Genomic DNA, 22776 nt, shown 5'->3' on the forward strand with positions numbered 1-22776 from the left:
ATATATATAACTTGAAAATCAAATTAATTAAACATTCAAACTATTCAAATATAATTAAACAACATTCTAACATTTATAAATATGAAATTGTGAACAAATATAATAGAAGTAGTAAATAATTATTAAAAAAATTAAATATTCCTGTACGCGCACGTAGATAATGCAGACAATTTTTTCTTTTTAGACAGTGGAAGTAACGAATGGATGGTAGAATTATTCAAGACCAAGATTGTTTAATTCAACGAACATCAAGACTAAAATGTACAACAAAAATTTAGGAGAACCAAAATTCGTAAAAGTATTATATTTAAAAATTTTATTCTATCTGATATATATTTTTTGTCTAATTTAAGATATCAAATGAAACCGTTTTCTATATTCAATCGTAAAATGTTTATATAATGGGCTAAACTTTATTTCACTAAATTAGGCAGATAAAGCATAGCTGAGTTTTTCCAAAGGAAACGTGGAAGTAGTAGTTTGCATGAGGAAAATACAATCTCTAATTAGCTTTTTTCTAACACAGAAAACACAATAGCATATTTTTATAGGTTTCCTTGTATCTTTGTCTGCTCAAAATTTTTCAATGGGAAGTTACATTTCTCAAATTTTGTTCCAATTCTCTCTATTCTGTCTCTGGCTTATTCGTGAAGTTGTTCAGACTTCAGATTCAAGAAAATGGCTATCTTCGTTGAGTTCAAAGCGTAATTAGTTTGAAAAGCTTAGAAAGTATGGAATTAAGGCTCCATTCTTAGGCAGAAAACAGGAAACACTATAACTTTATAAGTTCATCCACCTTTAAACCAAACAAGACAATATATCATAAGTACACTATTCAAACACCACAGAAACAGAAACGCAAAGCTTTGAGTATTATTGTTATCAATACGAGATATGGCCCCAATGTTATGCTCTAATGTTAAGCAAATTGCTTCATTTGTTATTAAACTACAGAACATACTAAATAACGTAAATTGTACTAAAATTACTACACAAGGGCACAGTTTATTTATAGTAAAACAAACTACAGTAATAAGGTTTACAATAAAATCATGTAAATCTACCACAGTTTCAGGCATAAGATATCAATGAATATCACTAGAAAGTTAAAAATTAAATTGAAACTAAACTGAAGCAGAATAATGTTATCACTTCCTGACTAAAGCGGTATCAATCAATGAGTTATCAATTTTACGTACACCTAGAAGTTAAACCTTTAAAGACAAGCATGAGTGTCACTGAATTAACGAAGTGGTTGATTCAAATCCCAAGTTGCTGAAAATGTCCACTTTGGTAATGAGGCTTCTGCAATCTTGATTGTGTCACAATCATAAATATTCTTTTGTCGTCAAAACTATAGAAAACGCAGAACGTATGTATTTTGGCTCGTGGCCAGAGCCACACCAATATGGATAGAAAGTAATGAGAAATTTATGCTTTCAGTTGAATGTGCTAGTAAACCGCTGGTCAAATTGTAGTCTACACCAAATGTAACTGTTTCTTTCTTCTACCAGTAATCCTGACAAGAGCAAGAACCATCCTTGAAATGATGAAATCGGGTTGCATCTCTAACTATAATTTCTCTTTTCACAAGCTTAGAGATGTATTTTATGGCAGTGTGGCAGTCATTACAAACTCTAAGGTTCTTCATAATCCTCAGTGTAGAATACTCTGGAGTATTTATTAATGCAAATGCAATAGCAAGTTTTTCACTGTGATGTCTAAGGATTTGTTCTTTCACTTCTTGTTCCAGGTCATGCAACACAGAATTGGTGTCAGGAATAAAGCCCATTTTCTTGATCTCATTCCATATTTTTGAAATCATACGGTAGATTGCATCTCTTTGGGGGTGAAGTGCATCGTCAACTCCAAAAGTATGGACTTTGTTCTGGATTTGCACCCAACTGAATCCTTGTTCTTTCTTTACTGCTCTGTCCTTCATTGACTTCCTAACCTTAGCAGCATCCTCCCATTTACCGCAGGCTGAAAGTGTATTAGCAAGTGCCGAGTAAGCCCCACTATTGTTGGGATCAATAAAAAGCAACTTTTCAGCTGCTACTTTAGCCAAATCAACATTTTTATAAACCCTACAAGAAGACAAAAGTGAACCCCAGGCCACCACATCTGGTTCGATGGGCATATTTGTAATAAAATTATATGCTTCTTCAAGCAATCCAGCACGCCCAAGAAGGTCAATCATGCATGCGTAGTGGCTAGAGGTGGGTTCAATGTTATGAACATTTGTCATCAAATTAAAGTAACGTTTACCCTGTTCTACCAATCCCACATGTGTGCAAGCAGACAACACACTAACATAAGTAATGTGATCGGGCTTTAAGTTAATTTTCAACATCTTTTCAAACAGTTCTATGGCCACATTTCCAAGTCCATGTTGAGCTAGAGCCAAAATCATGGAAGTCCAAGTCAATGTATCCCTGTAGGAGCAGATCTGATTGAATACTTTCCTAGCATCTTTGATGCTACCAGATCTTGAGTACATGGTAATTAAAGCATTACCCACAGAAATTGATGATGCTTCTTCCAATCTCATAGCAACTGCATGAAGCTGCTTACCGTGATCCAGAGAAGCCAAGCTTGAGAAGACACTTAATAGTGCTGCCAAAGTATAACTGTTTGGCTTTGGACCTTCTCTTATCATCGACCTAAAGAGAGCCAAAGCGTTGCTAATTAAGCCATTCTGTGCATAACCAACAATCATGGCAGTCCATGCAACTACATCAGGACACTTCAGTGAATCAAATATCTCTCTTGCAGGGTTTATATCCCCAATTTTGACATAGCCATCCAACAGTGATGTGAATGCTATAACATTAAGACTCGAAGTTCCAGTTAGCTGTACAATCCTTCGAGCAATTTCAACAGCACCCGACTTTGCATACATTGAAACCAGAGCATTCCCCACTGGCCCGGCAGTGTCAATATCAACTCTTACAATATGTGCATGAATTTGTTTCCCAAGTTTCAAGCTTTCGAGATTTGCACAAGCTGACAGCACACTTGCCAAAGTGAACTTATCCGGATTCAGAGATGAACTCTTAAGCATAGAAGAAAAGGTTTCCAGGGCTTTGATATCATGTCCCTGATGACAGTACCCTGTGATGATGGAATTCCAAGAGACAATATCCGGATCACTCATTTGATCAAAGAGTGAAAGTGCAAGGTCAAGTCGACCGAACTGCATGTGCATTGAAATCATAGTATTCCAAGTTGATTTGTCCTTCAGCCTCATCCTCTCAAAAACAACCTTTGCCATAACAGAATCACCACACTTTGCATACATGTTAAGCAGTGAATTTGCCACAGGAACAACCCCAGATAGCCCCTGTTTAACAACAAAGGAATGAACCTTATTTCCAACATTCAGGGCTTTCTTTGCAGAACATGAGGCCAGAACATTGGTAAATGTGAATTGGGTAGGAGAAATTCCAGAGGAAACCATGCGGAGAAACGTGTTAATAGCGGTATTGAAAAGACCCAAGTGGTTATACCCCACAATCATGGTGGTCCAAGACACGGAATCTGGGTTGGGAATTTCGTCAAACAGTTGTCGTGCAGAGTCCAAGTGACCACCCTTAACGTGCATGGAGAGAATGGTGTTCCATGAGAAGGTGGTCTTAAGGGGCATTTCATGGAACAAGCGGTGGGCATCGGAGAAGAACCCGGTTTTGGAGTAGAAATTGAGGAGGTTGTTCATCAAGAAGACGCCAAGGCAAAGGCCGTGTTTGATGATTGGAGCGTGAATGCATCTTCCCAGGAATGGGTCTCGGGATTTGATTGCGGATTGGAGAAGGATGGCCCATTTGTCGGAAAGAGAGGGAGTGTTTGGGTTTTGCATCAACACAAGCAGAGTGTGTTGAAGTGTCTCCCTCCCAAAGTTGCACCAGCATCAACCCTTCCCAACAATTTTGCAAACACTAACTTCCTTTTCTTGCCTCCAAAACATTCACTCAACACTCTGGAATTGTAGTATATTGTTGTATTGTCTATCCACAGTTGGTTTTGTCTCCTAGAGTTGAATTGAATTTACACAAATAAAAACAATTTAGCTTATTAGAAATGATAATGGTAAAAATATCACGTTCACATGGAAGAATTTACAATTTTCAAGAAAGTTCAAATATATTAAATTTAAATCTATTTTATTTAGATAACACGATTTAAATTATTGAACTTTAATTTTATTGTTTTGTCAACAAATATGAAAAACACTTCTTCAACCACAGAGATATAAATAAAAATTAAGCATTAAAATTTTTAATTGAAAAGATCTTCTTAAAACACCCATCAAAAAACAATTTCATTGATATTAGTAAAAAAAATCTTAACATACATTATTAAAAAATAGTTATAATTTACACTGGTAAATAAGTAATCTCAACTTGAGAATAATTCATATTAAGATTAACTTAAAAAAAAAGTTCTTCTTATTTATATTAATAAAAAAATTATCTTACTAATGTTGTATAATAAAATCTTGATTAATGTTAGTTAAAAAAATAATATGTTTTAGTTGATGTTGGTCGAAAAAGTCCTCCATTTACTAAAAAAATAATATATGATGATTTTAAATAAAAATGTTGTGAATCATATTAGTTGAGTAACATTATTAATATTGATGATTCTTTTTAACAACATAAATTAAGAAATAATATTGATATAATATCAATAAGCAAATAACCTTGTTCATATAACATCAACAATTAATTAGTCTTGATCAGACGATCAAATAATAATTCTAATTAACTTTAAAAAACCTCTATCGATATAAGTTAAAAACAAGAATAAATTAATATCGTATTGATGTCAGTTGAGTTAACATAAATTCATTGAACTAAAATGACATAGAAAAAGTATCCCGAATTTTGATAAACATCGAATTGTCTAATTTTAAATAACTATTTTAATATATTCATAACATTTTAATTTATTTACAATACTTTGTACATAAACAATATATTTTTATCTTATACTATCCTACAATTTATATAAAGAGGAATCATCCTCCTCTGAAAATTTACTATGCAAAGATAAGGTTAAGGTATAATGTTATAAAAAATAATTATACAATTATCTTGAATTTTGAGCCTTCCCAACTTATTACAACGTTAAATTATTTGATTGACTTATACAACTACTTGTGTTGCAGACATATAATAAGCAATGTAAAAAGATTGTTTCCAATTATATTGTGTATTTTTTTTTTATCGAACTTTGTTTTAATGGATAGGATATGCCACTTTAATGAATTTCGACATTATTTTTATTATAATAAATGTTTATTAAAATGTTGAGGAATAAAAAAGCTGTTCATTAAAATAACTATTTCCTTTATTTGTAAATAGTTAAAGTAGTTAAATAAACATATTATACTCCTTAAACAAACCTAGTTTACAAAACAAAAACATTCCCTACTGTCCTAGCTACTAACAAAGTTAAATTTACACTAATAATATCTAGCCTTAAATTATGACTATCAATATTCTATATTATCGAATCTTCGTAACACATTATTAATGCAAAATATGCATTTTTTTTAATCGATTAATTTTTGTTTGAAAACTCAAATAATTATATTTAGTAAATTTATATATATAAACTTATTTTTAAAAAAATAGTTCAGTCATACTAGGATTAATGACGTGTGAACTTGTTCAATTATTTAATTTTGAAGAAAGAAATGGTGTTTGATAATTTAGAGTTTAGGTGTAAAGTGGCGAATAAAGCAAACAACAAAGGAATCCGTCTAAGTGTGTTTATGATGACATTCAATGCATTTGAATGCATTACACTTTTCCATGTTCTGTTTTTCCCAGGCTGCCACTGTTGTTAGTAAAAGGTGTCAACACAATCACCATCTTTAGCATATGCCTTTTAATGAAGAGAGAAGATAACCAACAACACTGCCAATATCTACATTATTTTATTCATAACAAAAATTCTACATTCATTCAAGATATATACACTAAACTCTCTTATCTAGCTAAAATACCATGTTATTTAATAACAAATAAAAATTTATCAACGGAGTCGTATCTCAACTTTAAAACCAAAGATAATTCAAATGTACAAAACTTATTGAAAATGTTTTAAGAAAATCAATTAAATTAATTATTTTTATTGTTACATGTTAGAAGTATATATTATCAAAACTAGAGGAATACACTTTTTATAATCATTTCTCATAACTATAATTTGTAATTTACCCGTTCTTTATTGTTTATTCCACTGTTCATTTTAAAATAGCCAAAATTGATTACGATGCCGAATATGTTTAAAATAAGAATTTATTATTAAATATTTTATCTTGGAGTAATTTTGAAATATTTAAAAAGGCAAAAAGCATATATTTTTTCCTTCCACGTTAAGGTGTGTTTGAAATCGTTACCAAATAACTCATGTCCGAAAGCTACGTGTTTCTCTGTCATTCCCATTGGGTCCAAAAACCCACTTAATTAAATGAAACTGAGACTCAAAACAAAAATCAAAACGTAACACCTATAAGCACCATGGAAAATTGACCGATGATTTTGAGTTGCCAAAACCCAACTTGTACTGTGTTGGTAAAATATATTAATTCAATCCATGCAAAAGATTTATTATTTTAAAGATTCATTAAAATAATAAATTTATGAATCTTATCTTTTATGTTGTTCATTTTTTTTATTCAAACCTAAACTCATATTTAGATTCTGCTCATTAGATTACACCTTACATAGTATTTCTTAAGACAAGTGACTGCTTAAATGAAAGTGAACCTATGCAGTTTATATTAATTCTTAATCTCCAAAATTCCTTTAACGGATATGTTCATTGTTTGGCCAGCAAAATTTACAGGGCGATAGGATTTTGTCAGAGCCACCTTTATCGTAGCTTTGAAACATGGAGCTGCAAAAGCATGTGGCGTCGCTGTTATGATGAAGTGTTCACACCAGCAGAACATTAAACATCACACAAAATGATGGACCATTTCTTTCTTTGCTCTTCCAAACCACCGCACAATGCTCTCTCAGACAGAGGGTTCCTCTTTGTCAGTACTCATCAAAAGTGTAATCTTTTCAGTAATATAAAGGACTAGAAATTATGAATATTTTACACCAGTTTATTACAGTGCTGAGGAAGAAGGAACTAAAAATTAGATAGTTTTCTAGTTGTACAAGTATCTGGTTACATGGTACCTCCTTTTCTGGAAAAGTTATTGTTCGACCCAGACTGTCACATGCCTATGGTTTAGTCAAATTTTAAACTTAACTTGGGGGCTTTGAACCATACAATAATTTCTGATTTAGAACATTATTTAGCTGCCTCATGATTCATTACATTAGGTTAGTGAGAAAGGTTAGGAATGATAAATGGATAAAAACTTATATCATAGAGAAAACTGACAGATTTTACTGACACAGCATTTCATATCATTTATAGTATCTAATCCTCTAGGAGATGGAGCTGAAATTCAGCATCTCAAGGGAAAACTTTACTTACATTAATGTGACTGAGTTAGGCTGTGCATGATTTACATCTGGCATTTTTCATACTAGGTCAACTGACCATCATGGAAAAGGGTGCCCACAAGCTAAATTACAGCTACGATCTTTTGAGTAAATCCTATCAGTCTCAGGCTCTGATTTTCTTTCCTAAGTTTAAGAAAACAGGCAATCGGTTAATGTAGTTACATTGGTACATGATTATGAACTTTGGTGGTTTCTAGATTCTAGAATTCTATTGCATCAACAGGAAGCGAGGTTGCCCTCTGAAGTGAGCTTGGAAACAAAGCTCCTGTGAAGAAATCCTTGGCTGTGACCATTCGCTCAGGACTGTTAGACTGATTAATCTCATCAACATTTTGAACCATTTGATCAGCATAATCGTTGAATTTCTCGTCTTCAACAGGAAAATGCTTCCCAGAAACTATAGATCTTAATTGTGGTTTATTCTTTTGTATCTTCAATTTGTATTGAGCTGATAAACTCTGAATTCCATTTTTCCCACAATTTAATTTTTTCGTATCAGGAGAAATGATGCAAGTAAGTTTTGGCTTAACCCCCAGTTGTTGATCTTTAAGCTCCCTTAACTGAATCTGGTACTTTGCTTTGAGCCATCTTAGCTCTTGCCTAATTTCATTTTCACAATCCGACATAACACAACTTACTGCAGGGTTTGAATGAGGCCTTTTGGTATTGAGATCACTTTCTTCATCTACATTAACAGCTTTTCCTTCCTCCTTGATGTTCAACGGGTTTGATACCTCATGAGTTTGGTCACAGTGTATGTCTTTTAACTCTTCATTGCATAACTCTGGTTCATCTCTCTGAGCCCAAATATCTGTAAAATGAATGCCATCGGAATGGCTTGACGCATGCCGTGTACCTTCGGTGTCACTACTTGCAGATCCTTCAACTTGATACGTTATCTCTTCAAATCGGCCATGAATTGCAGCACATCCATTTTTAGAACAATGAAGAAATTGAAGGTTCTTGCCACAGGGATTATTTGATGATACATAATCAAACAAGTAACCGTTTGCAGCACAATTGAGGCAGACACCTGCACTTGAACATTCTGAATTTTCCTCTATTCTGGCTCCTGTTCTCCACTCGGGAACCAGTGTTGCAATTTCATTGTCTATCATATTTGCCAAATCTGATACATCTTGATCAGTTATGTCAAGCTCAGCTACCATTTCATTTGCAACGCTCAATGCAGTATCAGTCTCAATGTCAAATGGGAAGTAGATGTTTCGAATTCGACCTATTTAGAGGAATGCCTTGTTACTTTGTTTTATTTGCTTATGCAGTAAGTATCAGAAGAACAACAGAATATAGAATAATCAAAGACAGAGAGTTCCATAAAGAATATAAGAAATTGAAATGCTAACCTTCGTTATCTGCAATTCTGAGTCTCAAAAAGATGCCATCATCTTCTTTTCTCCCACTTTTGATTGTTGTGTCAACCTTAACCAAATTGTTATCCTCTTCACAATCAAAGAGACCGATTTCCCTTGTTTCGAAATCGTTTTGATGATAATCCAATTCAGAGAAGGATCCATAACCACCAAGATTATCAGTGTACCTACTCATTGAGGTGTTGATGCCATACGCTCCATTCAAAGGCTGTCTGATTAATGGGGCTACTTCATAGCAATCTCTTTGATACTGCACTACTTTTGAGTCAAATCCATAATCATCAATTTGTAGAAAAGGATCCTCCAAGAGTTCCTTCGCTGAAAGTCTGAGGGACGCAGTTGCTAAGCATTTCTCTACAAACTGTCTTACCTCTGGGTTGACTACTTTGTAAAGAGCTTCTGGCTTCTTCCCCTGTAAAATATACATACAAATTAGTGGACAAAGATGAAGAATCATATAGGACAGAAAGGTAAATTAAATAAAAGAACGACTTTTGCTTCATACAGATACAACTTTCTTGTAAATTTGAGCAGGGTGGTTGCATTCACTATAAGGATATTCAAAAGTGACCATCTCTAAGATGCACATTCCAAAAGAGTATATGTCAACCAACTCATTGTAATCCTCTTCATACACTTCCGGAGCCATAAACTCAGGTGTGCCTGGAGTAAAACAAAGAAGGAAAAGCAAATAGAGTCTTAACCTGGTGAACTGTGCAGACATAGAGGACTAATTATCATAGCGGAAAGTAACATTTTCATAATCATCTTTTGGAACATAATGAAAGGCTTTCATGCTGCTTTTCTACGCACCAACACAACGAGCAGCATTAGATTTGCGGAGAATCGCAGCAAGGCCAAGATCTCCGATTTTGACTTCCCCTTGGTTGCCATTGATGAAAATGTTATCACACTTGAGATCTCTATGGATCACAGGAGGATTATGGCTGTGCAGATACAGAAGCCCTTCCAAAATCTGCCTACACCAATGCTTAACAGCTCTGATGTTAACTCGTCTGTGCTTAAGTCTGTACCTGCATACACAATGAATACAATGAACACACCCATTTGTTAACAAAAGGAAGCAGAAGCTAGAACTACCAGAATAAATCATTCAGTGGAATACACACATATACGATTACATGCATAGAAGATAAGGAGAGGGCTTACTGTCTTAGAGTCCCAGAGGTAAACATCTCAGTGACAAAATTGATTTGTCTGTTGGCAGTATCAACCCACGAAGTATAGAACTTCATGATGTTCTTGTGTTTCAATGTCTTGAGAAGATGGATTTCACTGTATAACCTCTCAAGATCTTCAGGATTCTGCAAAAAGTCATAAAGCTTTACTTGATTCCATGCCACTTCTATCCCGTCATACTCATCAAATGCTCTATAGCTGCAACAAATGAATATGGTCTCATTAAAAAAGGAAAAGAAGAGAAACAACTCATTTTGTTGAAACCCGGTAACTGTTCCACTCAAACAACAAAAATGGAGAACATCTCAAGCAGTCAAAAGATTTTGTTTGGAAAACTCTGAGATGGGTATGCTGAAAACCAAGAGCTAAGGGATATCATGCATACACTGTCTTGGAAGCTCCTTTGCCAAGAATTTCATTGTACTGCCAAACATGAAATTCAAATCCAGGAATCAGAACAAAGAATCTGAACATAAAGAACATACAAAACTTTGAGTAAAGGAAAGGTTGTATATGTACTCTTCCATATCTTCCTGTAGGATCAACTTCAGCAAACTCAAAGCCCTCTGCCTCAACACATGCAGCACCATTCATGCTTTTCTTCTTATTATCTGTTCTCTCCTTTGGTTTAGTTTATAAAGACTTTTACTTCCTCTTCTGAGAGAGTAAGAGGGATAAAGAACACGAGATGAGAGAAAAAAAAATGGTAGTTTTTCTTTTGTCAATGCATAATACAAGGAATATAGGAAACTGTGTAACTAATTACTTTGGTTTTCTGTGGACAAAGAGAGAATCAGGGAAGAGAGAGAGAGAGGAAGAGCGTAGGAAGGTCCATCAAAAGGACAAAGTTATTGCCAAGTGCCAACTAACCTAAACAAGAAAGCAAATGCTTCACAAGGTAGGAGAGTGATACCTCAGTCATACCTCTAATTTACCACCACGCTTCTCTGACAGTAACTGACAAAAACACACTCTCTCTCTCTCCCTTTCTTCTAGCCTCCTCTTTTTACATCTCATCACGAGCTGTAAAACCATTATCACTCTCTAAATGCAACAGCTTGCACTGCATGGACCAGCCATTGTTTTATAGGCTTTCGTATTAATCAAATATTTTATGTGGTGCTCTATGCACGGGAGGGGAATTTGGGTCCTGTGCATTTATGGGAAGGTTAGACTTTGTTGCATCATTGAAATTTATGAAACCTTTCTAGTTAGGAAATTGGGCTTTCCTTGCTATTGTTACTATTTTAGTGAACTTGATCAACTTGTTTAGATTTGGCCATGCCCTCTATGTTACTTCTCTCTAATGGTGGGTTCCTTTTTTAGTTCTCCACTGTGGACAGCAACAGGTAGTGAACAAAAATTGAGTTAGGAGGAGTAATGAAAAAGTTGCACTCAAGGTTGGTTGGTCTAATGATTACCAAACTAAGTCTTAAAATAGAAATGTGTAGAAAAGTATTTTGAAGTGGGTGGTGTCTAATTCAGCTAACTGATATTAGTCTAAGGAAAATTAGTTTTGATGGGAGAAAGTTTAGGATGCATATAGAAAAAGTTTATAGAGTTAGGAGCAGTGGTGATTGGGAGAGTGAGATAATTGGTTAAGAAATGAGTGGTGGCTTATGATAAAGAAAGGGGACCAGTGCTCTTTATCTTTAACTAGCCTACCCTTCAACGTCACTATATATGCTGCTGGATTTTCGGAGGGGAATTGCGTTTCAACCTCAATTTTTATTTTTGGTTTTTTCTGCATTTTATAATTTACTTATCAATATTTTATCTGGATTCTAAATTCCTTTTCAAGATTTTTTGTTCCTTCAAATTGGAGTGGTTATAGGATTAATAGATACCAAACGTCAATATGGTTAATTTTATTTTATTATTTTAGCTCTTAAATTATGTAATATTACTACTATCTTGATCTCATGTATATCAACTTTTAAATGATTTAAATATATCAATATGTAATTCAACGATAAAAATTATTTAAGCTGTGAATAGTATATTTTATGCTAAAATTATGTGGAGCACAACAAAATATCTATTTTTTCTTCTGAAATTTAATATATTTCATGAGAGTTGATTTTGAACACATTTTCAGCCTTTTTTTTATAATTTAGTTGTAAAATTTAATTTGTAATATTTTTCTATATTTTTTTTTCATGAGTATGTGTCTCTATTTTCCAAAATAAAGTTTAATAAATTTAAAGAAAAAGAAAGAAAACAAAGCACTCTCTGAATGTTTCTTAGCAGGAACACCATCAATTGATACGACATGAATTTGTTTCTTAAATATATTTTTGTAAACTTAAATCCCTAACTGAGAAAGGAAGTGATTTTCCGGTCAAATAATAAAACTGAAATCATATGATAATTTAAGAACCATAAGTTTGGTCTAATATTAATTTCTTTCACTAACATAAAATAAGGTTGATCTGAGGAATTTGAAAATAAATATAAAAAAATTATGGATTCAACTAAAGTTATTAAAAATATATTTGAGCAATATAAAAAATATATATAATTCAAACTATAAAGTTATTAAAATATATATATATATATATATATATATATATATATATATATATATATATATATATATATATATATAATTCAAACTAAAGTTATTAAAATATATATTTAACTTAACTTTTAACGTGTTTTATGATTGACCTCGTATATTTAAAACATTTTTTTATTAACTTATCTTTAGAACGTCAAGTATTATTAATTTTGTAAGCAGTGTTCCAAATCGATATCTTTGACAGTATTTTAAATGAGTAACTTATAAATATTCATACTTTCAACAACATCTTTAATATATAAAAAAAATGCAGTGAGAAACCAACGTATCATTAAAGGATTAAAGGAATGGAAGTCGAATATTTTAGTCAAAGTTTGATATTTGATTTATAAGGATAAAAAAATTGTGTTTTGAAAGAAAAACTTCACTAATGTTTTCAGTTACTTGATAAAAATTAGTTACTAGTAAAATTCACCAATAATATAATATTTAAATAAGAATACCGTTTTCTATTCTTTCTCACAAATAAAAATAATTAATTTTGTCTATGTTTATTTGAAGTTAAACGGAAATATAAAGACAGATTATATAGTAATTTTAACGTTCGTTTGAAGAGAATTAAGAACAAGAAAATGCAATGATTAGTGGGATTTATAAGTTTTTCAATCTTACATATTAAGAGGTCATTCGAGCTAATTCATTGATGAAATATAATTTGACCCTCTCATGCTTTTTTTTTTACACATGAAAGAACATGAGACCTCACTTGGAACAGAATTGGATGCTTAAAAGGGGAGAGGATTCAATGTATATATTATTTTTTTTTCAATTTTAGTAGTTAAAAAAATTAACAAAATAAATTTACTCATACAAATATCAATTTATAATACTCATTACATAAAAGACAAAAGGGTAATCTCACCAATATTTTTATTAAAATATAATTTTTAATCTATCAATCAAATCTTTCATAGATTTGCACAAAAATTATTTTCAAGTCTACTTCCAATCACCTCTAAATCTCATAAAAAAAAAAACACATAATTCATTCTTAAATTCATTCAAACTCATCCGCTTCCTATGGTTCAAATCATCTCTCTCAAATTAACACGACATAAGCATAAGACTTTATTTGGATAAATTTTTAAATAAACACTTTTATAATTTAAATTTTGTTATGATTTTTTTTACAGAAATGTTGAAAATAAATCCGTATAGATTCTTAACCTAATCCTGGTTAGAAAGTTTTCTCACCAAACAAAGAGACCTAAAAATTTAAAGTGGTTTGTAGGAAGCTATCCCTTGGAGCCCCAAAGATGCTGCCGACCAGCTAGAGAGGACGGTGCCAGCCAGATAAGGAAAAAAGGATGGTTGTTTCGGACAACTAGCAACCATTTGTGCTTTTAGGTGTATTTTTGTTAAAATAAAATAAAAATATAAAGTATAAAAAAAAAACTTATACTTTTATTATTATCGTACGATAAAACTTATTTTTTTTAAATCGTACATTGTGGATTAAATACTGGTGAATAACTTCAAAGAAAGAAACTAATGACATGTTTGGTTGTCCATAAGAAATAAATGATACACGCTAGCTTTAATTACACTAGTATGACTAGCTTTTACATCCTTTTCAAATCCTGTGATGTAGAAATTCTGTGTTATCGATAGATATTTAGATACATCTCAAATTCTTCTGAACTCAAAAGGAAATTAATAGACATGTAGAAAACGGTTGAATTGTTCTTTACGTATGAACACTGTATATACAGCAATATATATTATCAAGTTAAATCACCATCTTTTCATTTTTGTACTTTAGCTTGTTGTCTTATGTGAAAATTCAAACCTACTTAATCTATAGCATAGCATGTGATGGTGGTCTGTTAAACTCGTTGAGAAACATAATTTAGAAACAAAGTTGTTTTTATTGCTGTTTGCCTCTGAACCAAGTAGGGTTGTGTCTCTTTCTCTTTCCTTCATGTTGTAGATGTTCAATCCTGGTCCAAGGATTTGTTTGTTGAGAAATGCTAATTAACAACTACTATAGAAAAGTATTTTCTTAGTGGTTGAAAAGTAGTAGAAATCACGGAAAAAAATTTTAAATTCATATCCCTCATAGTTTTATAGCTATAAATAAATAAGTCTTAACCAATAAAAAATATGTTTAAAAGATTGTGTTGTCTGATGAGGGGGTAAAATATTAAGAAATGAGTTCTTAATATATAAATTTTTGTTTGTTATAAAAGAATGGGTGAATGTGCCAAAGAATCCTCTTATGAAGTTATATAATCTTAGATCTTATGGAACTAATACTTTTTTAAGAAAAAGAAAAACATTCTAGTGTTATCTGATCTTTGGACTTGGATTATGTTACGGAGTGACCAACAAGGTTTGTACACATGCCACTGTGTCCACAACATGAGATAAAACCAAAAAGAATAAAATCACATCTTCAAGTAGAACACTTCACAGATAATTTCTATATAATAATCGTAATCTGATTTTGTCAATCAGCTTAAAGACAAAGTTCAACACTGTTGTCATATTTGCATGTGACATTTTCATACATTTTACTGTTTTTTAAGGAACTTGAAACCTGGCTCATCTGCTAACGGCCAAATTTCTCTTGTCATGCAGCCAGATTTTTGTTGACTTAAATTGAATCTTTTGGTTTGCTACGAAACAGAACACAGCTAATAATCTTTACATTGTTTTTTATTTTGTTTTGTAGATTCAAGAAGTTGCAAGGAAAAAAAAGCAAAAAGTAACAAGTGCTTTATTTTTATTTTTTTACATTATTATTATTGGTTAGAAGTGTTTTTTCTTTAATGGTTTGTCTTGACTTTGATATAATCTTCCCTCCTAATCACTTTTTTTATTTTTTATTTTCCTTTACTGACTCGAAACTTTTATAGATGGTAGTTGAATTTCACTCCAATAAATAATATGTTGGTAAATAATGTTGTTTAGTTGAAGAAACATTTTTTTCCTAATTGCAAAGTGACACTTTATTTTATTTACTTCCTACTTCTTCAAATTTGAATAAGTAGTGAATTTTTATTCTGTTTTCATAGTCTTTTATACAAACTTTGGAAACAGCAAAGGTAAGAATTAAATTACATATTTGTAACTTAAAATGAAAACATATTTTTTTTCTGTAGTTATGATTTAAAACATTTGTATTGAGAAAAAAGAAGAAAAAAAATCTTCAGTTACACAGATTTTCTGCATTTTGTATTACCTGTGCATGTTTTTATTTCCTGCACCTCCAGAATTACAAACTGCACGATCATCACCGCCGCTTAAGAGGAGGAAGAAGAGAAAAAATACGGAAAAAAAAACTCGCTTCATAAAGCTATGTTTAAAACATATTTCATGTGTTCCTGAGAGCTCCTTTCAGAACACATTTTAATGTAGGAGTATTCAGGAAAACTCATTCCAAAAGGCATTATATGCATCCCAAAAAATTGTTTCAGAAATCATATTTCGGAAAAGTTTATTCCAAAATATATTTAATACATTCCGAAAATTCTGTTACGAGAATCTTGTTCCCAAATTTTTATTCCAGAATTCAATGGATTCTGGAAGTCGTTTCACAGCAGGTAAAATGGCATTTTGAAAATTTGAGGGAGTGTGCAAAGAAATTGTGGGGTGCAGGAAGTAAAATATAGAAAATAATATTATTATGTCACTTAAAAAAAAGATTTTTGTTTTCTAAATAACCAACTTGATCCAACGAGTAGATCTCATCTAGCTTGAACCATTTCAGACAGTTCTATTTTTAGACCGCCTTAGAATGATGGTATAAGGAAACTTGTATCATTCTATTTCTCATATAGTAATCACTTGATTGCTTCAGTTGTGAGCAACACCAGAAAAGTCTTATCCTGCGATGTAAAACTTTAACATACTTTGAGTTAAACTCTATCGCCGATTGATCGGCTAAAGCGTAGTTGGGAATCCAGTACATGGTAGATTACCTTTTCCCATTTATTTTCTTCAACAAATTGAAAACAATCAAGTTATATTTTTAGAATACTTTTTATTATATTGTTTCGTTCAAGTCATTTTCCACATAAACAGATACAAGAGGATAATATTGTACGACGAGAAAATAAAATAGTGCCAGACCTGAGTATTAGAGATGGATTCTCTATTTTTATTCCTATTCTCTCTATTGGATCTCTGACTAATTCATGAAGTTGTTCAGACTACAGATTCAAGAAAATGGCCACGTTCCAAGAGATAAGATTGTCATGTAGTTGATGAGCCAAGGAAATATGGAATAGCGAATGTAAAAGTCAACCAAAGAAGGAGAAGGTCAACTATCGTCCGTTTCATCCCATCGCATTAGCAACATGCATATATGTTACTTATTGGGTACCCTTCCGTAACTGCTTTCTCCATAATCTTTTCCTGGATAACAGTTGTGATCCTCCCTGGTCCACCCTACAGTTACTCTAGTTTAGAAAATCACTTAAAAAAACAGAATCAATTGCAGCACCAGTAGAAATATATCACCTGAAATTGCTTTTTGGTCCATGATATTTCCTTCCAAGTTTTAGAATGGGCTGATTTCCATTCTGTTGGAACCTGAATATTATCCACATGTTGCAAAAGCCTCAAGCTATCTGCAATGACATTTAGTCCCAAGTGAATGGAAGAATATGATAGGCCAACATTTGATTTAGACAGTTATGAATCTCTATTAGGAAATCAGTAGGCATTTATTTTTACCTTAATCTTCTTGTTTATGTGGCAGCTGTAGTAATACATAACTACATAAGTTGCGTTATGGACTCATAAAAATAAATTAAGGTGTCAGATTGTTATTCCGTGTACGTTGAAGGAGGGACCTCCTTGTTGGAGGAATATTGTGTTTGTGATCAAACATGGAATAAAAACCAGGTTTTTATCCTTATGTAGAAAGCATTGTGTTTATTTCTTGCGGCCAACTATTAGTCAGAACCACTTTAAAGGTATCAGAAACAATCCTGACCCTTTAGACTGCCACCATTCGGCTTTATTAGACACTCAGTCTAGACAGATACTGAAATTTCTAAAAGAACTACTAATGTATATTCTTAAGCATTTGAATACTAATTAAATGAAAGCATTGTAAAGACAAAATAATACTCGTGATGAATGCCTCCTCCCAAATTTCATGTTCTGACCACGAGGGAGCAACTTCTCGAAATGGAATTCCTTCATTCCTGCATACCCTGCACATAATGCAAGTCAATGCTCAATCACACGAGAACAACTTGTTAGTGCTTCTCAGTAGCCTTTATCCTATACACTGGCCCCCCATTTCTTTTCATTCCTTTTGCCCTTCTTGCATCACATCTTCCTGACAACAATAAACTAGTTTCATTTTACCCCCACAAACATTTCTCTGTGGCCAAGACAGAATCTTAATATTAGATAAAGCAAGTATCCCGTTTAACCAAGCTTGACTTTAAGAATTAAGTTTGTAACTGTGATAATAGAGCTTAGAACTCCATATGAATGTAAAAAAGAAAAAGAAAAAAAATAGAACTCTTAGGCAGAACAAAGGAAAAAAGTATAAGTTCATTCACCTTTAAACCAAACAAGAGAATATATCATATCTACAATATTCAAACACTACAGAAGCAGAAAGACAATGCTTTAAGTCTAACTGTGGCCAATACGAGATACAGCCCTAATTTTATGCTAGTTTCAAGAAAATATGTTAAACTATAGACCATATTAAATAACATAAATCCTACACGAGGGCATGGTTTCTCTATGGTCAAAGAAAATATATCAGTAAGATTTATAATCAAACCGTACTCAAGCACTAGTTGGCGTATTGTTCCTGGAAGGACACCATCACTGATAGGAGCTGTTTGTACTTCAAAGGAATCACACCGGTCCTTCCCATCATTTGAATCCAAAACCTAAATGAAACAAGAAATGAACACTAAAAGTCACACAGGCTAATCATCAAAAGCAAAAAAGAAATACAAAGTAATGCATGAGTTTATTTCATAAAATGTTCCAAAGAACACACATGCACATACACATACACAGAAAAAGATCAGGGGAAACTCAAATGATGGCATCAGTACCTTTGCAGTCACAAAAGTGTAGTGAACATCAAATGATCATGAAAGCACACAAATTTAAAACAGAACACAAATATATAAAAAAGGATTGAAACTCAATGAGTATTCCAGTACTGTATATTCATCAATATGACGAAGAATAGGAATTCATACAGAATATTTCCATCCTGCCAAATGAATAGAAAATGAACTTAAAGGTTTTTAATAAATTGGTATGCTTGTAAATCTTTATCAAATCAAAGAATGGTTCATCCTACTCAACAGACACCTCTATTTAAAGAAAGCTCGTTGCATTGGTTGTAGCATTACAACAAATCAAATTTAAAAACTTACTAGAACATTAAAGTTTGTTCAACCCAACCCCATTATTTAGCAACAGCTTTAGGTTCAGATTGTTGAGAGTGATGCATATATATATGCGTACCAAAAAAATAGGCATATAGAATCTAGCATGAGATAAGTATGAATGCCGTAAGATAGAAAGTTAGAAATAAATTGATAGATAAAATAAGCCCACCTTGCTGCAAACAACAAAAAAATTTGTCACACAACCTTCCAGGATCTGATCCCCATCATTTGACAGCACCAGTTCGGTCACGGAGGGAGGCCTGAGCTTTTCCAGAGGCTTCCTAATCCTGCATAGTAGCAAAATTTCCAACTATTAACTTGAAGGAACATCACCACAACAAGCAGCAAGAAAATGAATAAATATGCAATTTTACACGGTCAGAGACAGCAGATTGCAGATAAATATTAATAATGAAATTTAAAAGAAAAGTAGATCATCCTCAATTCATTAGTGGAGTTATAGTCACTAAAAATAAAGGGGTTATTTTAGTAAAAATACTTGGCTTGGTTCCAACCAAGCATTAATATATAACTTAATTTAAAGTCATGCGACAGATGCTATACAATTTCTGGGAAATCAAACCATTAAGACACCAGTGTCTCCAAAAAAACAAATTAGATCAAACCTGAGATGTGAATTCATTAGGCAATACATGTTGGATGGATGTAAAACAGAAAAAGTATTCTAAGACAATATACAAATAATTTTTAATACTTCTTATCATAGATTCCTAGATGTGTCCCTCTTGAACTTTACAACCCAAAATGCTCGTAATTTCTAGACAACTAACTAATTAAGGCAATTTAAGAAAACCATAATAGAGAAAAAAATAATATTCATGCCTTTTAGTGTTTATATCTTTATGCAGTAATATCCTGCTATTTTTTTTGCACAGGATTTAAGGAAAAAAGTAAGTGTTTAATAATGCTTCCAAATCAAAATGCATAAACTAACCTTACCCAATCTGAATATTTTGCAGCTGCGACATTCCTCCCATGGCCCACCAAAGCCAAATGTACACCATTTCCCCAAATACCGAATGTAGGAGGAACATAAGTTTCAACATGCACATGCACATCGAGAATTTTACTCATGTTTTCGTTGCTAACAGTTTCACATGCATTTAATTCCTCTAAATTACCACTAACAAGAGTTGTAATGGCCAGCTCCTGACAAACTTTCCTTTCTTTCAGAGCAATTGGCAAGACTTTGCATAGAGAATCATTAACAAGCACCTGTACAGTGGGTTGCCATATTGGCAAGATTGCTGATGACGGTGACAAAACTGCAGGATGATTAGATTTAAATAGAAGCCATGGGGCGGAATTTGATAGAATTTGTATAGATTCTGAAAGTCTTTTCATATGCCTTTCCCAAAATAACACCCACGAAGCATTGCTGTGAGTACGTGATGTCGTGTAAGCACCTAGACCAGAAGTTAGCTAAATAAGTTTAAAATAAACAAAATATGTATAAAGAAATCTTGCTATAGTTCAATTACTTATTTTACTAAATTGTTGTTAATTTTGAAAGTACCTGGATGAGTTTCAAGGAAGTTTTTGACTGTAGGGGCATCTGAGGACTGTAAAAGGATACCATTACTGAGGAGATACCTTGATGATGACATTTGTTAAGCCTCCAGACAATGAGAGGAGGAGAATCCAACCGTATATCTGTTCAAAACATGAAACTGCTCTCAAAACCCTCCACACACAGTAGTTTCTCTAAATATCCATCTTCAAAGACAACTAAAAAATCCATGTGCACTGCAAATAGTTGCCATAGTGTGATACATGTTCTATTTCTACAAGTTATGTGTTACAAAATTGATTTTAGTAAAATACACTCATTCTGGGTTGAAAAATCGATTATATATGACACCGCGAAACCAAACACGCACATATGATGGTTGTCATTTATAAAGAGCTCAACAAACATAAGAGAGGTGTGTGCAGGGAAACCCAATGGAGGTGCAAATAGCGAGCAATTATAGTCCAATATAAACACGTGTGGGTGCAGAGAAATCAAAAAGGGGGTGCACAAATCAAATTATTGGGTTAACCCAACTTCCTCTTCTTCAATATACCCAAAAACATAAATCCTCAAGGTCTCCTCCATTCTTCATATTCCCCGTGTGAACCACCATTGCCAGCAGCCCCTCCCGTCGCCGCATGCTACTCGATTGGCCAGGGCCATCGCTGGCGACGCCGGTCACCACCGGAAGCTTCGCCGGCGACGACATGATTTCCCTCCGTGTTCTTCCTCTTTAAAAACGCGTTTCTACCACCTCCCAATACCCACATCGGAAATCGCCGGGAATTCCGCCACCAGAGCAATCTGGAGCCACCACCACGACAATGCCGTGGCCGTCGCACGACCGAGCACTATCACCGGAGCACCGACGCAGACCCGAAACGGGTTATTGCAATTCAGAGCCGCCGCTGCTCCTCACTTCCTTTCTTTTCAGTCTTACCAAGCCTTCCCCTGATTTCCGGTTCTCTTCATAGTGTGGGTGTTGAGAGTTTTATGTTATGGTCTATTGGGATTTCCCTGTGCATGTGTGGAACTGTAGAAGGTGATGGATGATGAAGATGAACAGAGATGAAGAGTAAAGGTGATGATGGATGGGAGGGTGAAGGCGTGGCTAACGAAGCTAATGAAAGAAAGAAGAAGTAGTGCAGAAAAGACGAGAGCGTAGAAACTTAATAGTGATCCACATCCACAATTGCAAAACAGAATCAATAGGCTTGAATGAGATAGTAGACAGGAAACCTTACCTTCACCGTTTGAGGAGCTACTTCTTTCTTCTTAGATGCTGTGATGCTCCTCACGTCACTGTCTCGCTTTTCTCAGCTTCTCCTCCTTTTTCTTTTTCTTTTTTTGCTTTCTCTCGGGATTTTCTGTTTTTTGGTTGTGTTGGTGATGGAGTGCAGATCACGTGTGTGTAGATGAAGATAAAACAAAATGGTGGAGATGAATGTAACGATGGAAGAGCTGATCTTTTGGTGCTTCTGTCTCCTTCCCCTGTAATGTCTGTGTCATTATGTTGGTGATTTTTTCTTTATATATATTTTATTTTTCATTCATCATTTTTTTAAAAGAATTTTCTAACACATTTATTTTAATTAATTTTTAAACTGAAAGTCTTAATTAATAGTTTTCTAAAATTTTTGAAGAGATTTTTACTTTATCTCTTTTTTATTTATTATTTTAAAAAATAAAATTTATCTTATTTATTAAGAAATTGGGTATTTATGATATAAATGTGTTTGGTACAATATATCATTAATGTTCTGTTTGAATTGGAGGATAGATATGGAAGAGTGAGTTTGAATTAATTTGACTAGATTTGGAGATGAATATAAGTTTTGAGTTATGAAAAAAAAAATGATTTGAGTAGATATAAAATGAATATATGTAAAAATTTATGTATGATGTGATGTATATGAAAGATTAAAAAAATATTTTTTTAAATAAAATTAGATAATTATCATTTTATTTGTAAAAGTATATTTAATATAAATTTAAATTTAAAAATAAAAGTAGTATTAAAATAAAAATAAAATTATAATTTAAAAAACTTAAAGATAAAAATTATTACTATTATTATATAAAAGGATAATTATAATTATATATATATATATATATATATATATATATATATATATTAACAAATTTATATAATGGTGGACAA

The 22776-nt window shown here is 32.8% G+C and overlaps 3 protein-coding genes across 6 annotated transcripts; all 3 read right to left on the minus strand.

The window, feature by feature from the left end:
• Window positions 1-972: 972 nt before the first annotated feature.
• On the minus strand, window positions 973-4015 carry LOC114190192 (pentatricopeptide repeat-containing protein At2g22070-like). The gene has a single exon (XM_028078990.1). It carries the CDS (start codon window positions 3854-3856, stop codon window positions 1508-1510), a length of 2349 nt encoding a protein of 782 aa, XP_027934791.1. The 5' UTR covers window positions 3857-4015; the 3' UTR covers window positions 973-1507.
• A 3375-nt stretch (window positions 4016-7390) lies between these two features.
• On the minus strand, window positions 7391-11212 carry LOC114191644 (probable serine/threonine-protein kinase WNK9). Of its 2 annotated transcripts, XM_028080948.1 has the most exons (8): window positions 11045-11212; window positions 10640-10777; window positions 10506-10543; window positions 10091-10318; window positions 9734-9954; window positions 9426-9583; window positions 8894-9332; window positions 7391-8766 (listed from the first exon to the last, which is right to left on the minus strand). In XM_028080948.1, exons 2-8 carry the CDS (start codon window positions 10712-10714, stop codon window positions 7730-7732), a joined length of 2196 nt encoding a protein of 731 aa, XP_027936749.1. In that variant the 5' UTR covers window positions 10715-10777; window positions 11045-11212; the 3' UTR covers window positions 7391-7729. The 2 variants fall into 2 exon arrangements, with proteins under 2 accessions (XP_027936749.1, XP_027936748.1); XM_028080947.1 differs by lacking the exon at window positions 11045-11212 and having other exon boundaries at window positions 10640-11020.
• A 5459-nt stretch (window positions 11213-16671) lies between these two features.
• Window positions 16672-22125, minus strand: LOC114190009. Of its 3 annotated transcripts, none has more exons than XM_028078746.1 (8): window positions 21860-22125; window positions 20619-20755; window positions 20037-20508; window positions 19251-19368; window positions 18459-18565; window positions 17781-17866; window positions 17166-17275; window positions 16672-17093 (listed from the first exon to the last, which is right to left on the minus strand). In XM_028078746.1, exons 2-8 carry the CDS (start codon window positions 20707-20709, stop codon window positions 16995-16997), a joined length of 1083 nt encoding a protein of 360 aa, XP_027934547.1. In that variant the 5' UTR covers window positions 20710-20755; window positions 21860-22125; the 3' UTR covers window positions 16672-16994. The 3 variants fall into 3 exon arrangements, with proteins under 3 accessions (XP_027934547.1, XP_027934549.1, XP_027934548.1); XM_028078748.1 differs by lacking the exon at window positions 21860-22125 and adding an exon at window positions 21169-21853; XM_028078747.1 differs by lacking the exon at window positions 21860-22125 and having other exon boundaries at window positions 20619-21039.
• Between the last annotated feature and the right edge of the window lie 651 nt (window positions 22126-22776).

The sequence above is a fragment of the Vigna unguiculata genome, chromosome 7 (assembly GCF_004118075.2).
Source record: "Vigna unguiculata cultivar IT97K-499-35 chromosome 7, ASM411807v1, whole genome shotgun sequence".
NCBI lineage: Eukaryota > Viridiplantae > Streptophyta > Magnoliopsida > Fabales > Fabaceae > Vigna > Vigna unguiculata.